This window comes from Danio aesculapii, chromosome 9 (genome assembly GCF_903798145.1).
Source record: "Danio aesculapii chromosome 9, fDanAes4.1, whole genome shotgun sequence".
NCBI lineage: Eukaryota > Metazoa > Chordata > Actinopteri > Cypriniformes > Danionidae > Danio > Danio aesculapii.
The window spans coordinates 14299042-14317708 of NC_079443.1; the positions used below are offsets into that span (position 1 = coordinate 14299042).

The 18667-nt window shown below is 36.2% G+C and overlaps 1 protein-coding gene across 17 annotated transcripts in view; it reads right to left on the bottom strand.

Moving 5' to 3' along the window:
• The window catches only part of mycbp2 (MYC binding protein 2), a 239118-nt gene that overhangs the window by 136143 nt on the left and 84308 nt on the right, over nt 1-18667 (bottom strand). For 13 of the 17 annotated variants that reach the window (XM_056464974.1, XM_056464972.1, XM_056464975.1 and 10 more), the window contains exons 16-24: nt 15594-15739; nt 9638-9748; nt 6344-6448; nt 4450-4569; nt 4235-4316; nt 2602-2719; nt 2286-2490; nt 2028-2181; nt 100-272 (exon numbers count right to left, since the gene is read on the bottom strand). In XM_056464974.1, the coding sequence (XP_056320949.1) occupies nt 100-272; nt 2028-2181; nt 2286-2490; nt 2602-2719; nt 4235-4316; nt 4450-4569; nt 6344-6448; nt 9638-9748; nt 15594-15739 (1214 nt within the window). The remainder of the gene's footprint in view (nt 1-99; nt 273-2027; nt 2182-2285; nt 2491-2601; nt 2720-4234; nt 4317-4449; nt 4570-6343; nt 6449-9637; nt 9749-15593; nt 15740-18667) is intronic. The other 4 variants (XM_056464976.1, XM_056464962.1, XM_056464968.1 and 1 more) reach the window with 3 other exon arrangements.

The following is an 18667-nucleotide window of genomic DNA, read 5'->3' on the forward strand; positions in this document are numbered from 1 at the left end:
ACCTTGACGGGTTTTGAGATCCTGTTTGACAGGTGAGTGCTGTGAACTGCGCATTAAAAAGAGCAGTGATGTAGAGTACAGTGTGTTATGTTGTCGTACCCAGGATGTGCAGAGCTCCATGGGAGCGGGTGGTGCTGGCGTGGGATCCTGAGGGCAGAGCCAGTTCAGGGCTCAAGATGCTGCAGAGGGCTTGGATGTCAGAGGCAGTAGGCACACGGGCATCTGCTATCACAGCGTTATAGCAGCACATCTCCCGCGTGGCAGGGAGGAACCTGAAGTGAGAAGACAAAAAAAAAATTATTAAAATGTATTTTATATATATTGCTGTATATATTACAGATATACTGTGTTCAGCAAAATCAGTACATGTCCTTTTGAAAATTAATATTTTTATCAATTTCTTCGTGAATATAGACAATAATTTTGTGCATCAAAAAAACCTTTAGGAATAGAAAGATATTGAATTTAAATTAAAATGAGTAGTGCAAAAAATATATAAACTACAAAATTTTTAACTAATTTATTTTTTTCTCTCTCAATTTTTCATGTTAATTTATATATATATATATATATATATATATATATATATATATATATATATATATATATATATATATATATATATATATATATATATATATATATATATATCCCAACATATTTTTTTTGTTGTTGTTGTTAGATTAAACTAATCTTATAATTTGTTTTTAACATTTATAATAGTAATTGTTAATTAAACCAATAAAAAATATTAAAATAAAAATGCTTTTACCAAATAAGTTGTAGCTAATTATAATAAATTTATGATAAATTATGTAATTAATTATTATATTTGTAATTATTATTTTAATAATTATTTAATTAGTTAATTATGTTAAGTATACAATTATTTTTTTTTAAATGAGAAAAGTTAAGACTAATCTTATAGGTTGTTTTAATGTTTATCATAGTAAAGGTTTTCATTAAACCCATAAACATCATTAAAATAAAAATACTTTACCAAAATGAGTTGTAGTTGAGTATAATCAGTGAATAATAAAACTATTTAATTAATTATTATATTTGTAATTATTATTTTAATCGTTATTTAATTAGTTATCTTTGAATGCAATTATAAAAGTTAGACCAATCTTAGCTTGTTTTTAATGTTCATAACTGTAAAGGTTTCAATTAAACCAATAAAAATTTATAAAATAATAATACTTTAACCAAATGAGTTGTAGTTGATCATAACAAATTTATAATAAAATTATGCAATTAATTATTATTTTGTAATTATTATTTTAATAATTCTTTAATTAGTTAATTATGAATGCAAATATTTCAAAAAATGAGAAAAGTTAGACCAATCTTAGCTTGTTTTTAATGCTTATAACGGTAAAGGTTTTAATTAAATGAATAAACATTATTAAAATAAAAATAGTTTAATAGAATGAGTTGTAGTTGATTAAAATACGTTTAGAACAAAACTATTTAATTAATTATTATTTTTTTAATAATTATTTTAATCATTATTTAATAAGTTAACTATGAATACAATTATTTTAAAAAAATGAGAAACCAATTCATTAAACTGTTCAAATGATAAAGCCTGTGATTAAATAGTAACAAAATAAGTTAAACAAATAATATAAAGTGAATATAAAAGGTGATTAATTTAATTCATAATGACTTAACAAAATAAAATATTAAATCCAGTAGCTAGATAAATAATATTAAAAATAAATAACAGAATGTTCTAATACATAATAACTCAATCAATCAATAAATGAATGAATAAATATTTGTAAAAAAAACTTTTCATAAATAATACAAAATTAAAATAACTTATATAAAAAAACATTAAAAGTACATAAAACTTTTTAAAGTAAATTTAAAGTACCTATATATAGAAAAAAATATTTAAAAACTCATTTCTAAATTTTAATTTATTGCGAGACTGAAATCCCTTGTGTATAACTATAACTTTATGTCCCTTCAGGAAACAAGAGTACTGCATTTTAACTCCAGACAGCCATACGCCTCACCTCCAAATGACATCATAGACAGGATCCAAGCAGAGGCCAAACCCCTGGAGATCCTCCTGCTCAGAGTCATTGAATGTGCGGCAGCTCCCATCCAGTTTGTTGATCAGCAGGCATTTAAAAGGAGGAGGTTCAGATACAGACGTTGGAACCAAACCTAGAGAGACCAGAATGGGAGTCAACAGATAAAAGCTTAATTATAAGACACACAACAGATCTGCCATTCAATCCAAAACAAGTCAGTCAAGCAAACCCATGTACCAATGATGTGTTTGTTGGCGAAAATCTCAGAGGTGGCCAGAACGTGAGAATTGATCAGCGCTTCGTCGATTCGAAGGAAGGTCTGATCGCCGCTGGCTCCAATCCATGTGGCCTTTCGCCCATATTTGGCGCCAATGTTGGGCATCGGAGAGGGCTTGGCATTCCAGTAGGGCATGTCTAGGATGGGCCGCCCTAATTGTCCTTTCTGTTGAAAGATATTCTTCAGGTTCTAATCCAACTTATAATCAGGCCATTATAAACTGATGGAAAATTTTAAACTTGAAGACTGGTGATGGGGGGAAAACTGCTAACTTACTGAGAAGCTCCCAAAGGTAAAGACCTGTCCATCCATGAGTAGCACTGCAGTGTGGTTACTGCCTGCTGTCACCTGAGTACTGGGGCCGGGCAGAGCTTGCACCAAAGTGGGAGACCCCCTGAGGGTATGGATAATTATTACATTTTTTGGATTTTTTTTACATTAAAATATTTTTTACAAGAATACAATTTAAATAAATTAATTTAATAAAAAAATAAAAAAGATAAACATTACATTTAATAGATTATTAATTTATTTTAAATAAATGATTAGTTACAATAAAATACATTCATTTGATTAAAAATATAAATGTAATCAATAATTTTATATTTAAGTAATAATTAAACTGCTATACTTGAATGAAAATTATGAATGATTACAATTTTACTAAATTAGTTATAATTAAATGAATGAATTAAAAAAATATATACAGATGAAGTCAGAATTAATAAACCCCCTGAATTATTAGCCCCCATTTATTTTTTATCCCCAATTTGTCCAACGAAGGGATTACTACAACGAAGGAAAATATTATCAGACATACTGTGAAAATTTCCTTTCTCTGTTAAACATCATTTGGGAAATATTTAATAAAAAAAATTAATAATAGGGGGGCTTATAATTCTGATTTCAACTGTAATTCTAAATAAAAATAATTAAAATATCATCTATTATTTATTAAATATTTATCTATTAAATATCTATTAAAATTATCTAATAAAATAAAAATCTAACAAAACTATTAATTATCTAATAAAACTAAAACTTTACATAAATGATTAGTTACAATAAAATACTTGCATTCATTTGAATAAAAATAATAAACAGATGTTCAAATAAATATTTAAATGAATCAAAATGCAATAAAAAATAAATAAAGTACTGTGTGTGAATGAAAATAATGCATGGCAATAATTTTACTAAATTAGTTATTATAATTAAATAAACAAATCAAACAAATTCATTATATTAAATAAAAAATATTTAAATATTATCTATTATGTCTAAAATAAAAATAAAACATTAAGTCCAGATGAACCTGTAGTTTCTGAAGACTTCTTTTAATGTGATGACGTATTTCCAACTGAAACTGGAATGCTAAGTAGGGGCCAGGGTTTATTTTTGCGCTCCACCTGTCATATTTTACTTGCAGCAAACTAATGATTTAAGGGACGTGGCTAAGCAAATCCCCCTAAAGCCATCAAACTGACATCATTAGACTGCCCTTCCAGATCAGAAGCAAATGTCAAATTTTGATTAATCCACTGATTAATTGTTTACCTTAAGACTAACAATATGTGCTAGCAAAACATACATTACAAATTTAGATTTCAAATTGAGTTATTAAGAAAATAACGTCAAAACGTATGCTAAATTGTTTGAATTTGTATCTGTATTGGTACAGTATATGTCTTTAACATCTGGCAACGAGCCCCCCAATGAAAAAAAAGTCTTTGGGCTAGTTTGGTTACATTTACTTTCTTGGGGAATGTTGTTTAATGTACACTGTCCCTTGTTGTGAAATAAAATGAAGAAAAAAAGAATAATAATTTTATGACACATTTGGTTTGACTGTAATATTTACAACACTGAAAGACAATCACTGCAAATGTTCCCTGTAAACCCTCATTACCTAGAATTAACATCTCCATGTCCAAGTTGTCCATGTTGTCCATAACCGAAGGTGTAAACATCGCCATTCTCCATTAAAACAACTGGGAGAAAAAAAATCAATTCACATTTGCCATATCAAAAAAGCGAACATCAAATAATGATCCAAAGTAATGACGAGGAACATGAACAATGGCCTCAATCAGTTTATCAAGGACAGAGGAGATTTTCACTCACCGGAGTGGTGGAAACCACAGCTGACCTGCACAGCTCGCAGCTCACAGTCGAAACGGACGGCCCCGGGAGGATACGTAGTGATCTTACTGGCATCTTTGTCCCCGCGTTCACTGCTGCCATCTGTAACACAGAGCAGAAACTGAGCGGAGGGGCGGTAAAGGGCAGAGAAGGACAGAGAGACGAGATGGATGTCTAAAACCAGTGATTGAAGCCGGGGGCCGTTAACATGTACCTGGGAAGAGAAATTATCTGGTGCCTCAGAAGAAAGGAGGAAAAACAGAGAAGGAAAAGTAAGATCGCCATGCATGGAACAGAAGAAAGACGAGGAGATAACCCGAATGGGAAGTTGTGATAGTGCACATCTTTAAATACTCCTTCTCAGGGGTTAATTAAAGAGATCTGCCTTCGATCGGTGGCACAAACTCAATAAGAAATCACAGAAAAGGTGGGCTTCTTTCACTCTGACTAAAAAAGTGCAGATCAGTAAATGCGCTGTCACGCTGTGTACAAATGAGTGCAGCTCAGTGTCCTACTGAATGTCTGTGTGCAAAAATATACTGAACTTTGTACCAAACTTTACTAGTTAAAAAATGGCGAAAGAGGAAAAACAGAACTAGCGTGGATTAGAGGGACTAGGTTGTGTGCGGTCAAAGTAGCTCAAGATGGATATTTTGCATATGTACCTTTATACTTATGTATGCATAAACTGCACAAGCTAACTGGAAAGACAAAGTCGGCTGAAGTAATGAGAAAACAGAACTATGCTATGCAGTATACTAATAAAATCAAATCAAAGTTTATTTCTAGAGCACATTTAATTACGACCTTTGGTCGACCAAGGTGCTGTACAATAGCAGCAGCAGATAAAAACAGCAAATACACTACAACAAAAACAACAATATAAAACAATAGTAACAACAGTAACTATTTCCAAGAAATAATCAATTTAGTAAACCCTGAAACTCGAGAATATTAAATGCACTCGAAAAAAGATCTTTTAACATTGATTTTAAAATAGTGGGTGCTATTCTGATTTTTAATGGTAACTTATTCGATAGTTTCGGACCCGCAACTGCAAAGGCTCTGTCGCCCCTGCAATTTAAGACGTATTAAGCCTGAATACGTCATGTCCCGTCGGGTTCGGGCAAAGATCTTCAGCTCTATTACAGATTGCTTGTTTGGTGGCAGTGTCAATCAATAAATAATGACATTTTATTCCTAAATTACAATTATTATTATATATGTAAAAATCTTGATAACATTATAAGTGGACTTTAGAGAACAATTCAGTTTATGACCCTATTTAATGACAAGGAGTTTATACCTAGAATTATATCCTGGATTTGCCAAATAATTTGACAGATTATGATATTATGAAGATTTAGACTGGCTATTATCGCACTCTTCCCTAAAATAACTTCAAGGCATGCTATTCTATTCATATCGGCAATGCACTAGGATCTATTTTAAGCCCTAGTGAAAACTATGCTTGACCAAATACGACATCTTTAAAGTCATACTGAGATGCAATGCCTGTGCTATTTTAAGCAGGGATATCACATTTGGTCACTGTTTCCTTAATAACAATTAACACCACATGACACTTACTGTATCTAATCCCCCTCTGGATAAGGCATGTGGTTTAATCAAATATTGTAGCACTGATACTTTCCAAATGACAGCAGTAGCACAGTTTACAGCATGCGGCCAACTTACAATTATAAAAAAAGTAGCAGTAAAATAAAGTTTGGTATTTGTTTTTTTTTTGACCAGAGAGACAGAATAAGACAGAATATTGTGTCTAGAGAAAGCTAGAAGAGTTTGTTGGAAGAAAAAGGCAGAAAGAGGGGCATTATGGGGCTCCAAGTGGAGCCTGTAGGGAAGACCGCAGTACCTTTTAGTTTCTCCCGCATTAGCTTAACAGCCTGAAGAGGTCTTAGTCTGGCTAGCACCTGCTCACGCTGGTTCATAAAAAGGGGACCAGGGAAAACAAGGGGGCCTATGGGGGGAGAGAGAAACTTTCACATGCATGGGGCAAAGCATCTCACAAATGGAAAGTAAAACATGGCATATAACACATGGTACATCATGAAGAAAGAAGCAAAAAAGGGAACATTCACAAGCAACCCACTACCAGAGGAAACAAGCATGTGTGAGGTAGAAGGTAACAGTGGAGATCTGCTTTGGAATGTTACAGACACTCCATCCTTGAACCTTTCTTTTATGGAATAAGTGAATGTATGATGAAGTGTGCTGGAGAATGGTTTGTGATTAGATGTTTCTGGGTGAGGGGTAACCAAGCAGCATCTCAAGTCTACTAACGTCACAAAAAATTTGAGGGCGAATTTCTAGACATACCATGTACTTTTCATAAAATCAACAAAAACTGGGTAAAAACTAAATACTAATCCTGAACCCACCACTAAAGTATTACTTTTCAAAGTTTACTCCAATACTGGGTTCACATTAAACGAGGGTAGTATTGACATAAGTAAATTATAGGGCTGGGCGATTCATCGAAAAGTAATCATAATCGACATTCATACCCTAAAAACCGATCAAAAATTTCTGTCAAAAAACACATACTATGGAATTCAATGGTCACAGGTTTTCAGCATTTTTCAAAATGTTTTCTTTTGTGTTCAATTTTTAGTTTAGTGTAAGCTATCCCTTTAAGCGAGGATGCATAAAAATGATCAAAAGTGACAGTAAACTTAATCCAGTGCTTCCCACACGTGAACTTTACTTAGGTGGGCCGCTCGGATATATTAACGGTCGCCCAAGTATAATTATCATATTTTTAGAGTAGTAAATTTAGTTATATTTAGACATTTTATTTTACTAACATTAACATCCTTTAACACTTTCTTTGTATTCCATCGATATAATTAAACATCCGCGATCGCAATTAAGTAGTGGCAAATCTCTCAGTTACCCATTTCATTCTGTGTGCGCGAGACCTAAAATGTTTGTCCGGCCAGAATTTCTAAGGGTGCTTTCACACTTGGTTCGAATGCCTGGTCCAAACCCAAGTTTGATATTCCCCCTACGGCTGGTTTGTGTTTACATTAGCCCCTTTCACACAGTGATAGTGGTATAGATCCGCAAAATTTCAGTAATGACTTTACTGGTAAATTTAAAAAAAGCGCTGTTCACACAGGCATGGGCACTCCAGAATTTTTCAGAAATAGACCATTCACACATCCAGTCCAAAATACCAGCAAATTCTGACATCATTAACAAGAAATGACCTCTAAACAGCTGCACAATGATAGAAGGTTCTGCCTTTTTTGATGGTTTCACTTTTATTTAAAGCTTTAGCATTCATGCTTTGTCCCAGAGACATCCAAAGGCATAAACGCAAACTTGACTACATTCCAAATTATTTGGATAAGTATTGTGAACGACTTGTATGAAAACATATAGAGGTACACTTTCAGAAGTCGAGATGTTCATAAAATGTGTGTGCTGGTGCTAATCGACTCCTTCAGGTGGACACGCGTCAAGCAGAACTTGAAGGTAAAAACAGCGTTTTATCATGAGCATTTTATTAATAATTTTTTACACAGTTGGCATTAAGAAGGAACATAGAAATGCTATCTGGCTAACATCTAGCAGCTAAATGTGTCTAGAAATATTTAAAGGTATTTATTTTTATAAACTGTGAGGATGTGAATGCGTCTGAGTGTTCTGATTGGCTGGAGTAGACGTCTCACTTCAGCACATTCTAGACGTGAACGCGCTCTTTCCGGCAATTTTCCTTCTGCGTTCACACAGCGCAGCATTCCAGCAAATTACCAGTAATGTTACAACTTCTCTTTCCGGAAAATTGCCGGAACGAATTTACCAGTATTTTCAAAAAGGGCCTGTTCACACATACAGACCTTTTCGGAAAATTGCCGGTAATTTTCCGGAAAGATCTGTATGTGTGAAAGGGGCTATTGTCTTTTTTCCTCCTGAACCCGGTATACTTGTGTAATCAAGCTGCTGTTTTGTGTACAGCTGTTACTAGGTGATGTCCACGAAAGCAAAGCTCCAAATGGAGACGTACGCACATCACACTCATTCTGTTTTTACTAAAACTTTGGGTTTTGTTATCAAAACCAAAATACATTGAGCCACTTGCGTGGCAAAAAATATTAAAAACGTTCAGAACATCACACGATGTCAGCAGAAGTCATTTTTGGTGGAGACAAGCAGACATTATTACCGTTTGCACTTGGTCAGTCCTGCTTGTCACCAAGGTAGGTGACACACAGGCATGCACACATAAATGAACGTTATGAAAACTAAAGTCTACTTTCCACTTGCTTCACAGCTGACAGCGAGATAGGCGAGACAGAGGGAAAAAGTAAATAATAGATTCTTTAATCAGAATAACTTGACTATATGCTTGGAGAAGATGAAATGACTGGTCTAAATTGGCTGCAAAATATATGTCCACGCAATAAACGCATTTGCCTTATGCAAATAATCTACCAGTTTTAATCTTGTAATTATGATAGTTTTTAGAGATATTGTCTGTTTTTATTCCTTTTTCTGTCATTTATTTCTCTTTTGCTGATTATTTTATTATTTAATGATGTTAATATTTTACATTGGCTATTTTGTATACATATATAAAATACTTTGGCATTCAAGTTTGCTTTAAACTTGAAAGAGAGAGAGAATGAGCTTTTACCCTGTCAGTGGGTGCACATGGCTCCTGAATAGCATAAAAGTAAGAGAAATTGTAGATTTCTATAGTCTTTTTTTTAACCCATTGAAAAGATAAAGCACAAAACAGTGTCAAAATAATAATAAATATTGTTAAAAATTAAATGATGTTTTGTTTGTCTCATATAGCTATTTATGTTATTTGGGTAAATGGTGTGTTTCAATCCGGCTACCACCGCAGGTATATTTCAAACCTGTAATCTAATATAAATAATATTATAAATAAAATATTATTATAATAAAGTAAAATAATTGAAGTAAAAATAACCAAAAAATCCTGAGAAAAGTGTGACATTAAACTGGTATTTGCCAGAATTCATCTCAAATATATTGTTATTGTTTCAATATAATCGCCCAGTTCTGATAAGCAATGCTACTTATATTTTAAAAACTGCATCACATTGCAGCAACACACTATTATTCTAAAGGGTGTCTAGGATTATTTTGGGGTCTGGTCATGTAGTCATCTCACCTCGGCCCTCCTCCAGCCGGTGGCGGCGGTTGATGCGCTGTCTCTTCTCCTCCTGTCGAATCTGGATGTGCTCCTCTATATTGACGCCTGGGGGAGGAGGGACAGGCACAGCTAAAATAACAGAGGTCCAGCACAGGCCGCGCCAATGGAGGAGACAAATGAGAAACAACACAGGCAGGTGAATGATGAGCATGAGATGCAATAAAAGACAGTGAGAGAACAAGAGAAGAGATGATCCCAACAAAACACACACACACACACACACACACACACACACACACACACACAAAGTGCTGCATCACTTGGAAATTATACAGACACAACACTGCCGAAGCAGCCAGTGATCGATGATGTCCATTAGGACTGGGCAGTATGACGTCTTCCACCATATCGGATGATAGAAATTAGATATGGACCAATGTGATTTTTATGAATTTTTTTCCTGTGACCAAAACCCAACAAAACTTGTCTTTTTACATTTCCAGCATTCTTAATGACACAAGCACAGTTCTGAATGATCCCACTTAATCAAATATTACAAAAAAATAAATAATAATAACAATAAATTATGAAATAGGAAAAAAATGATGAAATATTAACTTCAGTCACAGCATTTACTAGCAATCTAATCTGAAATTTAAAGGGCTGGTCCACAATGTAATTTTAAGGCTTGGTTGAGTTTATAAGATGCAAAGCAATGTGTGCTCATGTTTCACTTGAATGAAATCATGTTATTTTTTCATAAATATTACTTTGATTATATACAGCTACTCAGCTAACATGAAAACGACTGGCATATTTCCTAGTTCCTCTGAAAGGCCCGCCCTCAAGTGACTCTGATTGGTCATCTCTCATAATGTGCTCCAATTCGCGGATCAGCCCCACGTCACACCCGCACAAGCATGCGTGTGCTTGTGTAAACAGTCAGCCAACATCATGCGTCATGCCCATTCTCTAAAATAACATCTGACAAGTGTCTGTAAGGAGTGAAAATGGAGTGCGGCTCCTTTAAGAGATCGCCATTGTGTGCATCTATGTGGGTGTGTGTGTGTGAACTGTCTGTAGACACGTGTAACAAGAGAAATGCATGTGCGTGGGACCGATGTTTATATTTATTTTTCTCTGATGCTCGGATTAAGTTATAAAGCTCGTCTTTCAGATATATTCGGAATATGCATGTGTAAGTAATATGAATCGTTCACATATCTTTTGTGAGTTTATTATCTGAGAAATAAAACGCAGGAAAAGCACCTCATAGAGAGACACGCACGTGCTGGTGAAGTGTGTGTGTGTTTAGAGCAGTTGACTAATAAATATGAATTTGTAGCTAAATCGTTAGCGGTGCCAAACAGCATTTGCTGTTGTTTATATCCTTGCTACAACATACTGTTAACGCTAGACACTGTACATGTCATGATCAATTTTAACAAATAAAAACACTGACAGGCCGTGGCCTCAGAGTTCACAGCTTCTGCTTGTTGGAGCTGCTCCTTTGAGGAGATTTTTACCGAATCTAGCACTGAACTGGGAGAGATTCTGGAAGCTGCGTTTTGTCAAATCATGCTTGCTATGTATCTTATAATTCTCTGGAACATAATTAAAACTAAACTGTAAGCACTTATGTCTTTGTGTCGTGTCATTTGGAACCCCAAATACAGAAACAGAAGAAGCTCTGAAAAGTAGGAAAAGAATCCTTTGGATTTTAGCTCTCTCTCTGCTGTAACATTACAGCGCGTCTGGCCACGGCCCTTAGCTGCGCAGTGTGTGTGCGTGGTAAAAGTATGTTTGTGATCTCACAGGCTCGGAAGTATTTTTTGTAGCCCCCAAATTTCGTTCATTGTAGGCTTTGCTAAGCTAACTCTGTAATAACCAATGACTCCCTTTGCATTGAACTTTGAGCGCCTTACATTCAGAGATGCTGTTTATGTTGACACAGCTACATTACACATCAACTAAAGTTTAAAATAGGATATCGTAGTGGACCACCCCTTTAAAGGCTTTATAATATTTCACAATATGCAAATGATTTGAAATAAATTCAATAAAATAAAAACGCTAGTTTTACAGTGTTAACAACTACGGAAAAACAGTTGTTATAGTTTGTGAAACTGGTCCCTATTTACACTTGATTTTTCATCATGAAAATTGATACTTTAATGGTCTTTAAATGATACACACAACCAAAAAATATAAATTCCTATAAAAACAAAACTTGTAAAATGTGCAAGAACCGCAGCCCTGTCATAAAGCTATTTACTTTCACGGTTTTAGCATTTTAATTTATAAGGCAAGCACCTTGAATACTTAAAGGTGCAGTATATAAGTTTGAGCAGGTTGCCAGATTGAGGACAGGAGCAAGTGATTTAAACCATGTTCTAAATGAAAGCACCGGCACCTGATAGAAGGAATAATTTTCATATTAAAGGAGTTTTTGTCCTAACCAACACCTCGAATTGATTAACTAGAAATGGTTTCCATTTCCCACAGGTGAACAACAGAAAACTTGATGACATGATCACCTCAGGTAAACCTCAAGTGCTTTATTCATTGTTAACTGCTAACTGCTGTTTTTGAACGAGTTTGAATGCCATTTTACATGACGTTTATTGCAATACTACTGAAAGTAGCAGCAGATAGTTCACCTCAGATCTTGAAAATAAAATAAACCTTTTGTAATTGTAATTTAGAATTAAACACATCAGTGATTCAGCATCTACATTTAATAATATTAAAGAGGTTTAGTATGTATTAAATAGTTTACAAACCTTACCATTTCATGAGCGAGTGCATATTCTGTGCTTCTGAATGGCTGTATTTAAATTTCTGTCATGTTTCGTCTGGTGCAAACAGCCAAACTGCTTATCACTGCATGTCTCATCACTAAGCGGGTTGTTAGGACACAGGGTTACAATGTAACCTGCTCACTTCACGCTCATAATAATTATATAATTTGCTAATTAATAACCTCATGCAGAACTGAATCTCTCATTTCGACATCTGCTACTGTCCACTGGATGTCGCATTTCAGTCACGGGCACATGCTTTCAGAGCCTTTTTGAATGATTGAATGTATGGAATGCAGTTTTTCACCAAGCCAACCTGGGTTGCTGAAATATAATTGGCTATACTGGCAGTGGGCGGGTTAAAAGAACCAAAACCAAGACAGCGTTCCAGCACATAACAGACAGTTTCAAAGCAGAATAACTGACTTCAGCATGGTTTTTCAGATAAACAAATATGTTCACTTAGCATGTTTCTTAAATATCTGCAAACATATTATGGTATTTTTATGCTTTAGAAGAGTCAAAAACTTACATACAGCACCCTTAAATGTATTTGAATTATGAAAAAATAAAACAGAAATAACTAAATCAGTTTATTAAATTAACTGTAAATATTTTTTTATTTAACTATTAAATATTCAATTATATTACTCTAGTATTAATGGACTGTAATTTGCTTTCATCTGCTTTCATCATATATATATATATATATATATATATATATATATATATATATATATATATATATATATATATATATATATATATATATATATATATATATATATATATTTATTATACTGCTGTCAAAATTAGTGCGTTAATCCATGCAATTCATTTGAAATATTTAACGTGTTAAAAAAATTTACGCAATTAAGGCAGTTGCAGTTTTTTTTTTCATGTTGTGGCCGACGTGTGTTCAACGTGCAAAGAAATATGGATAAGACCAAGGATGGACTTTTAGAAGGGAAGTTTCAGTATAAAACAATTAATGTCACATTACCAGGCTATCCAGCGTTTTATTTAATTTCGTATGTTTCATTTTTAATCTTTCGACTTTTGTTTTAATGGAATTTGATACCAATGCCGAACGGAAAGAAAAAACCTCCGCATTTCGTGACTTGGTGGTCCTTTAAGGCCCTTTAGACACTTAATAAGAGTATTATCTTAATCATATTAAAATCGGAGTATTGGTGTCCATGTAAATGTACTCAGTGAAACTCAGATGATGTCGCGAGCTGTCAAAGACAGCGCATTCTGTCGTGTTTCCCCCTTAAACGCAACTTTTGTAAAGCGTCTGCTTCACATTATGATCACCAATTTTGCCGTCCGTATCCCTCAAAGTTGTTTAAATGTTTAGAGATGGTGTAACCAAATCCCTGTAGGAATTAGTCTTTTGTGTGACTCTACACGTACCTGTGAGTGCCTTTGATGTACCGCTTGATGCTTCTTACGTCTTTGTCGTAGCACCAGTGGCAACAAAATTAGGCACCGAAATGCATATGCTGATTCAGTGATCCAGCTTGTGAGAGACTGTTCTCACTCTCAGCTCACATCATTCAAAAGAAAAGAGCAACATTGTCTCTCGATAATGTCAACAGACTGGACTGTCTTACCGTATGTTCACACCGAAAGTGGCGAGAGCGTCAAAGTAGCCGGAAGTCATTCATTTTCAATGAGAGCCGGCGGCGACAAGTGGCGAGGAGCAGTGCGGCACATCTTCGGCGGTGTGGGCGTCGAGGAGAGTTGAAATCAAGTCAACTTTATGGTAATGAGCTATGACGCAGTTCGGCGGCAAACAATCAGAATGAAGAAGTCCACCGCTTGAGAGGAGTTCAGAAAACACAGACCTGTAAACTTTGGTTCTGACCACAGATGTTCCCAAGGGTTTGATTTTTGCGGTCGCCGGATTTTCAATTATTTACAATGTTTTCTTACAGGAACATGCACTAAATAGCTTTCTGGCGAGTTACTGATGTGCATTAATGTTATATATATATATATATATATATATATATATATATATATATATATTTATATATATAAATAATTTTAAAAAGCAGGAATCTCATGCGACAGTACAAAACAGTATTGCTGTTTCAAGATATTTTAGACATATGGACACATTGGATAATTAAGTGGAGCAAAGCCACAGTGCACACAACTTGATCTTCCATAGTTAAATGAATTTGATAAGAAGTGCACAACATTTTCATGCTAGAAAGCATGTTTTATGCGGGAATGTAACTGATATGCTGCAACGCCCCCTGTAAATACGACATCAATGTAGCAAATTTCTCTTGCCACTGGAGCTGAAGGCAGACAGCGTTGTCGCCAGGGCGGCCAGATCGACCTTTGATGCTCTTACTGCTTTCGGTGTGAACGCAGTTAGCAACTGGCTGAATGTAAAGAAGGACTAAGCAAAAATGTTTCTACTTTATAATTAATGTTCTCAACTATCAACAATACATCTTTTCAATGAGTACAATTGTTTGTATTCAATACTTTATTATTATCATCATAATTTTCCAATTTCCATATCTGCAATGCCTGTATTTTGGCATTTTTTGCAGTCCACTTAGAATCCAACATGGAAATATATATTTTTTTCATTATTGGCATTGATTGTTTTGAAATTCAAATGGCATTGACATGCCTGTGTTTTTATTTCTGTAATAAATATGGCTGTCAAGCCAGGATCTTGATGGTTTATTGTGGGTATGTTGTTTACATTAAGAAATCTGTGTTACAAGTTAAACAAAAATTCTAATAAACAATTATATTTGGAATTTAAATAGTTTTTTGTCTTGTGTTTACATTAATTTTACATTTGAATAGCCAAAAAGTTTCAGTCTTTTAAATGTGATTAATCGCAATAAATTAGTCTTTTTTTTCGATTGACAGCACTAATATAATAATATAAATTATTATGAAAAATAGTTGTTTATTACCGTTATGAAGTTAACAAGTAGATTTTGAAAAAAAAAAATGCTGTTTGTTTAATATATAATTGTTGAATTATCATTCTGCCCTTCCCTAATCTGAACAGATTTGATGAATGTAGACAGTATGGTTCAACATAAGACATGAGCAGGCCCTCGGAGAGGTTAGAGATGTGATCTGACGGCTATGAAGCTGGAGCGAATGTGATTGGATGACACCTCTGGATATACCTAACAGCAGGTCCAGCGGTATCATTTCCTTCACAGCATCAAATATTCCTCTCTGTCTGGCTTCCTGACCATCCAGCTCTCTGGCACAAGCCTTACAGCAGCCACACGATGAACAGCCCGACTCGCCAGAGCCACAGCCACAGATCCTGCAGAGGACACAAACACACACACACCCAATTAAATGAGGGCTATTATTACTGCAATTGTGGAACTGAAATTGTGCCTTTATTTATTTGATATATATATTATATATCAGAATCAGAATCAGAAAGAGCTTTATTGCCAGGTATGTTCACACATACTAGGAATTTGTTTTCGTGACAGAGCTTCTACAGTGCAACAGCATTACAGAGACAGGACAAAAAACAGATAATAAATATATTTTAAAAAATAGAAGTAAGTAGTGAGTGCAAATATACAGATTGACAAGTGTATGTACATGTTTATTTCTATATACAACGTTATATGTGCAGCTGTTATGTGCAAATTGGCATGTAAAGTTTGTTGTTAAATAAGTGTATATGTGTATAAAAGTGTATAGCAAGTAGTGATGTTGGTTTCGCAATTATTATCATCAAGTGTTCATGAGATGGATTGCCTGAGGGAAGAGACTGTTTCTGTGTGGGGCTGTTCTGGTGCGCAGTGCTCTGTAGCGTCGACCAAAAGGTAAAAGTTCAAAGAGGCAGTGTGCTGGGTGTGAGGGGCCAGAGTGATTTTGGCAGCCCTGCTGCTCGCTCTGGATAAGTACAGTTCTTGGGGAGTAGGAAGGGTTGTACCAGTGATTCGCTCAGCAGTCCGAACTATTCGACGTAGTCTTTGGAGGTCGTATTTAGTAGCTGAGCTAAACCAGACAGTTATTGATGTGCAGATGACTGATTCAATGATGGAGGTGTAGAACTGTTTCAGCAGCTCCTTTGGGAGGTTAAACTTCCTCAGCTGACGAAGAAAGTACAGCCTCTGTTGAGATTTTTTGACAATGGAGTCAATGTGAGTGTCCCACTTCAGGTCCTGAGAGATGGTGGTGCCCAGGAACCTGAATGACTGCACTGCTGCCACAATGCTGTCCATGCTGCTCAGTGGGGGGAGAGCAGGGGGATAGTCCACTATTATCTCCACTGTTTTGAGCGTGTTGAGCTCCAGGTTGTTGTGGCTACACCAGACAGCCAACTCCTTAACCTCCTGTCTGTAAGCAGACTCGTCACCGTCCTGAATGAGGCCGATAAGTGTGGTGTCGTCTGCAAACTTCAAGAGCTTCACAGAGGAGTCTTTTGATGTGCAGTCATTCGTGTACAGGGAGAAGAGCAGTGGGGAGAGGACACACCCCTGGGGGGCGCCAGTGCTGATTGTGCGGATGCTAGATGAGAATTTTCCCAGCTTCACCAGCTGCTGCCAGTCTGTTAGGAAGCTGTTGATCCACTGACAGACAGAGGTGGGCACAGAGAGCGGAGTTAATTTGGGCAGGAGAAGTCTTGGGATGATAGTGTTAAACGCCGAGCTGAAGTCAACAAACAAGATCCTCACATAGGTCCCTGGTCTGTCTAGGTGTTGCAGAACATAATGCAGTCCCATTGCTCTGTAGGCAAACTGAAGAGAGTCCAGTGAGGGTTCAGTGATGTCCTTCAGGTGGGCCAGCATCAGTTTTTCAAAGGACTTCATGACCACAGATGTTAGTGCCACCGGTCTGTAGTCATTTAGTCCTTTAAGTTTGGGTTTCTTTGGGATGGGGATGATGGTAGAGCATTTGAGGCAGGAGGGCACTTCACACAGCTCCAGTGATCTGTTGAAGATCAGGGTGAAGATGGGGGCCAGTTGGTCAGCACAGGATTTTAAACAGGCTGGTGTTATAAAATCTGGGCCTGGTGCTTTTTTCCTCTTCTGTTTCCGGAAGACCTGGCGCACCTCATCTTTGTTAAACTGTAGGGCAGGTATGAGGGAGGCGGGGGGTGGTGGAGGTGTTAATGGTAGCGTGAAGAGCAGTTCAGATATAAGATGTTACAGTCTCTGTGAGCTCATCCAGATCGTTTGCAGCAGCTTCAAAAACACTCTAGTCAGTGAGGTCGAAACAGGCTTGTAGATCCCGCTCTGTTTCGTTAGTCCATCTTTTCACAGATCTTAATACAGGTTTGGGTGTTTTCAGTTTCTGCCTGTAGGTTGGAATGAGATTAATCAAACAATGGTCAGAGTGTCCCAAAGCTGCTCGTTGGACAGAGCGGTATGCATCCTTTATTGTAGTATAGCAGTGATCCAGAATATTGCTGTCTCTTATGGGACATGTAACATGCTGTCTATATTTTGGCAGTTCACGGGAGTTTTGCTTTGTTAAAATCCCAGAGAATGATTAAAACAGAGTCCGGGTGTTGTTGCTCTAACACCGTGATCTGATCAGCTAGTTTCTGTATCGCCAGGCTTGCGTGCGCGAGCAGAGGAATGTAAACACTGACGAGGATGAACGAGCAGAACTCGCGCGGGGAATAAAAAGGCTTACAGTTAATAAACAGTGCTTCGAGATCTGGACAGCACATCTTCTTTAAAACTGTTACATCTGTACACCACCTTTCATTGATTTCGTTGATTCTTCGTCGCAATCCGCTCTGAACAGCTGATAGCCCGGTAGGTGAAGCGCGTTGTCCGGTATGGTGTCGTTCAGCCAGGTTTCCGTGAAACACAGAGCAGCTGAATGCAGAAAATTCCTGTTTGTCTGAGAGAGCAGAATGAGTTCGTCTATTTTGTTGGGTAGAGAGTGGAGATTTGCTAGATGGATGCTAGGCAGCGCGGTCCGAAATCCGCACTGTCTGAGTTTCACCAGCGCGCCTGCACGCTTTCCTCGTCTGCGCGCTTGAAAGCATTTGAGTAGCACGGCGGCTCCGCCGACTACAATGTCCAACAGAACATCAGATAAATCCAGGTATGGAAAAATATTCGGTGGTGTATGTGCCCGAATGTCCAACAATTTGTCTCTGGTGAAACTAATTGTAGGAATATGACTCGAGACAGGACAAACTATCAAAAACACAAACACTACTGCAGAGCATGACACGAAGGCTGCCATCGTCATCGGCGCCATCTTGGATATA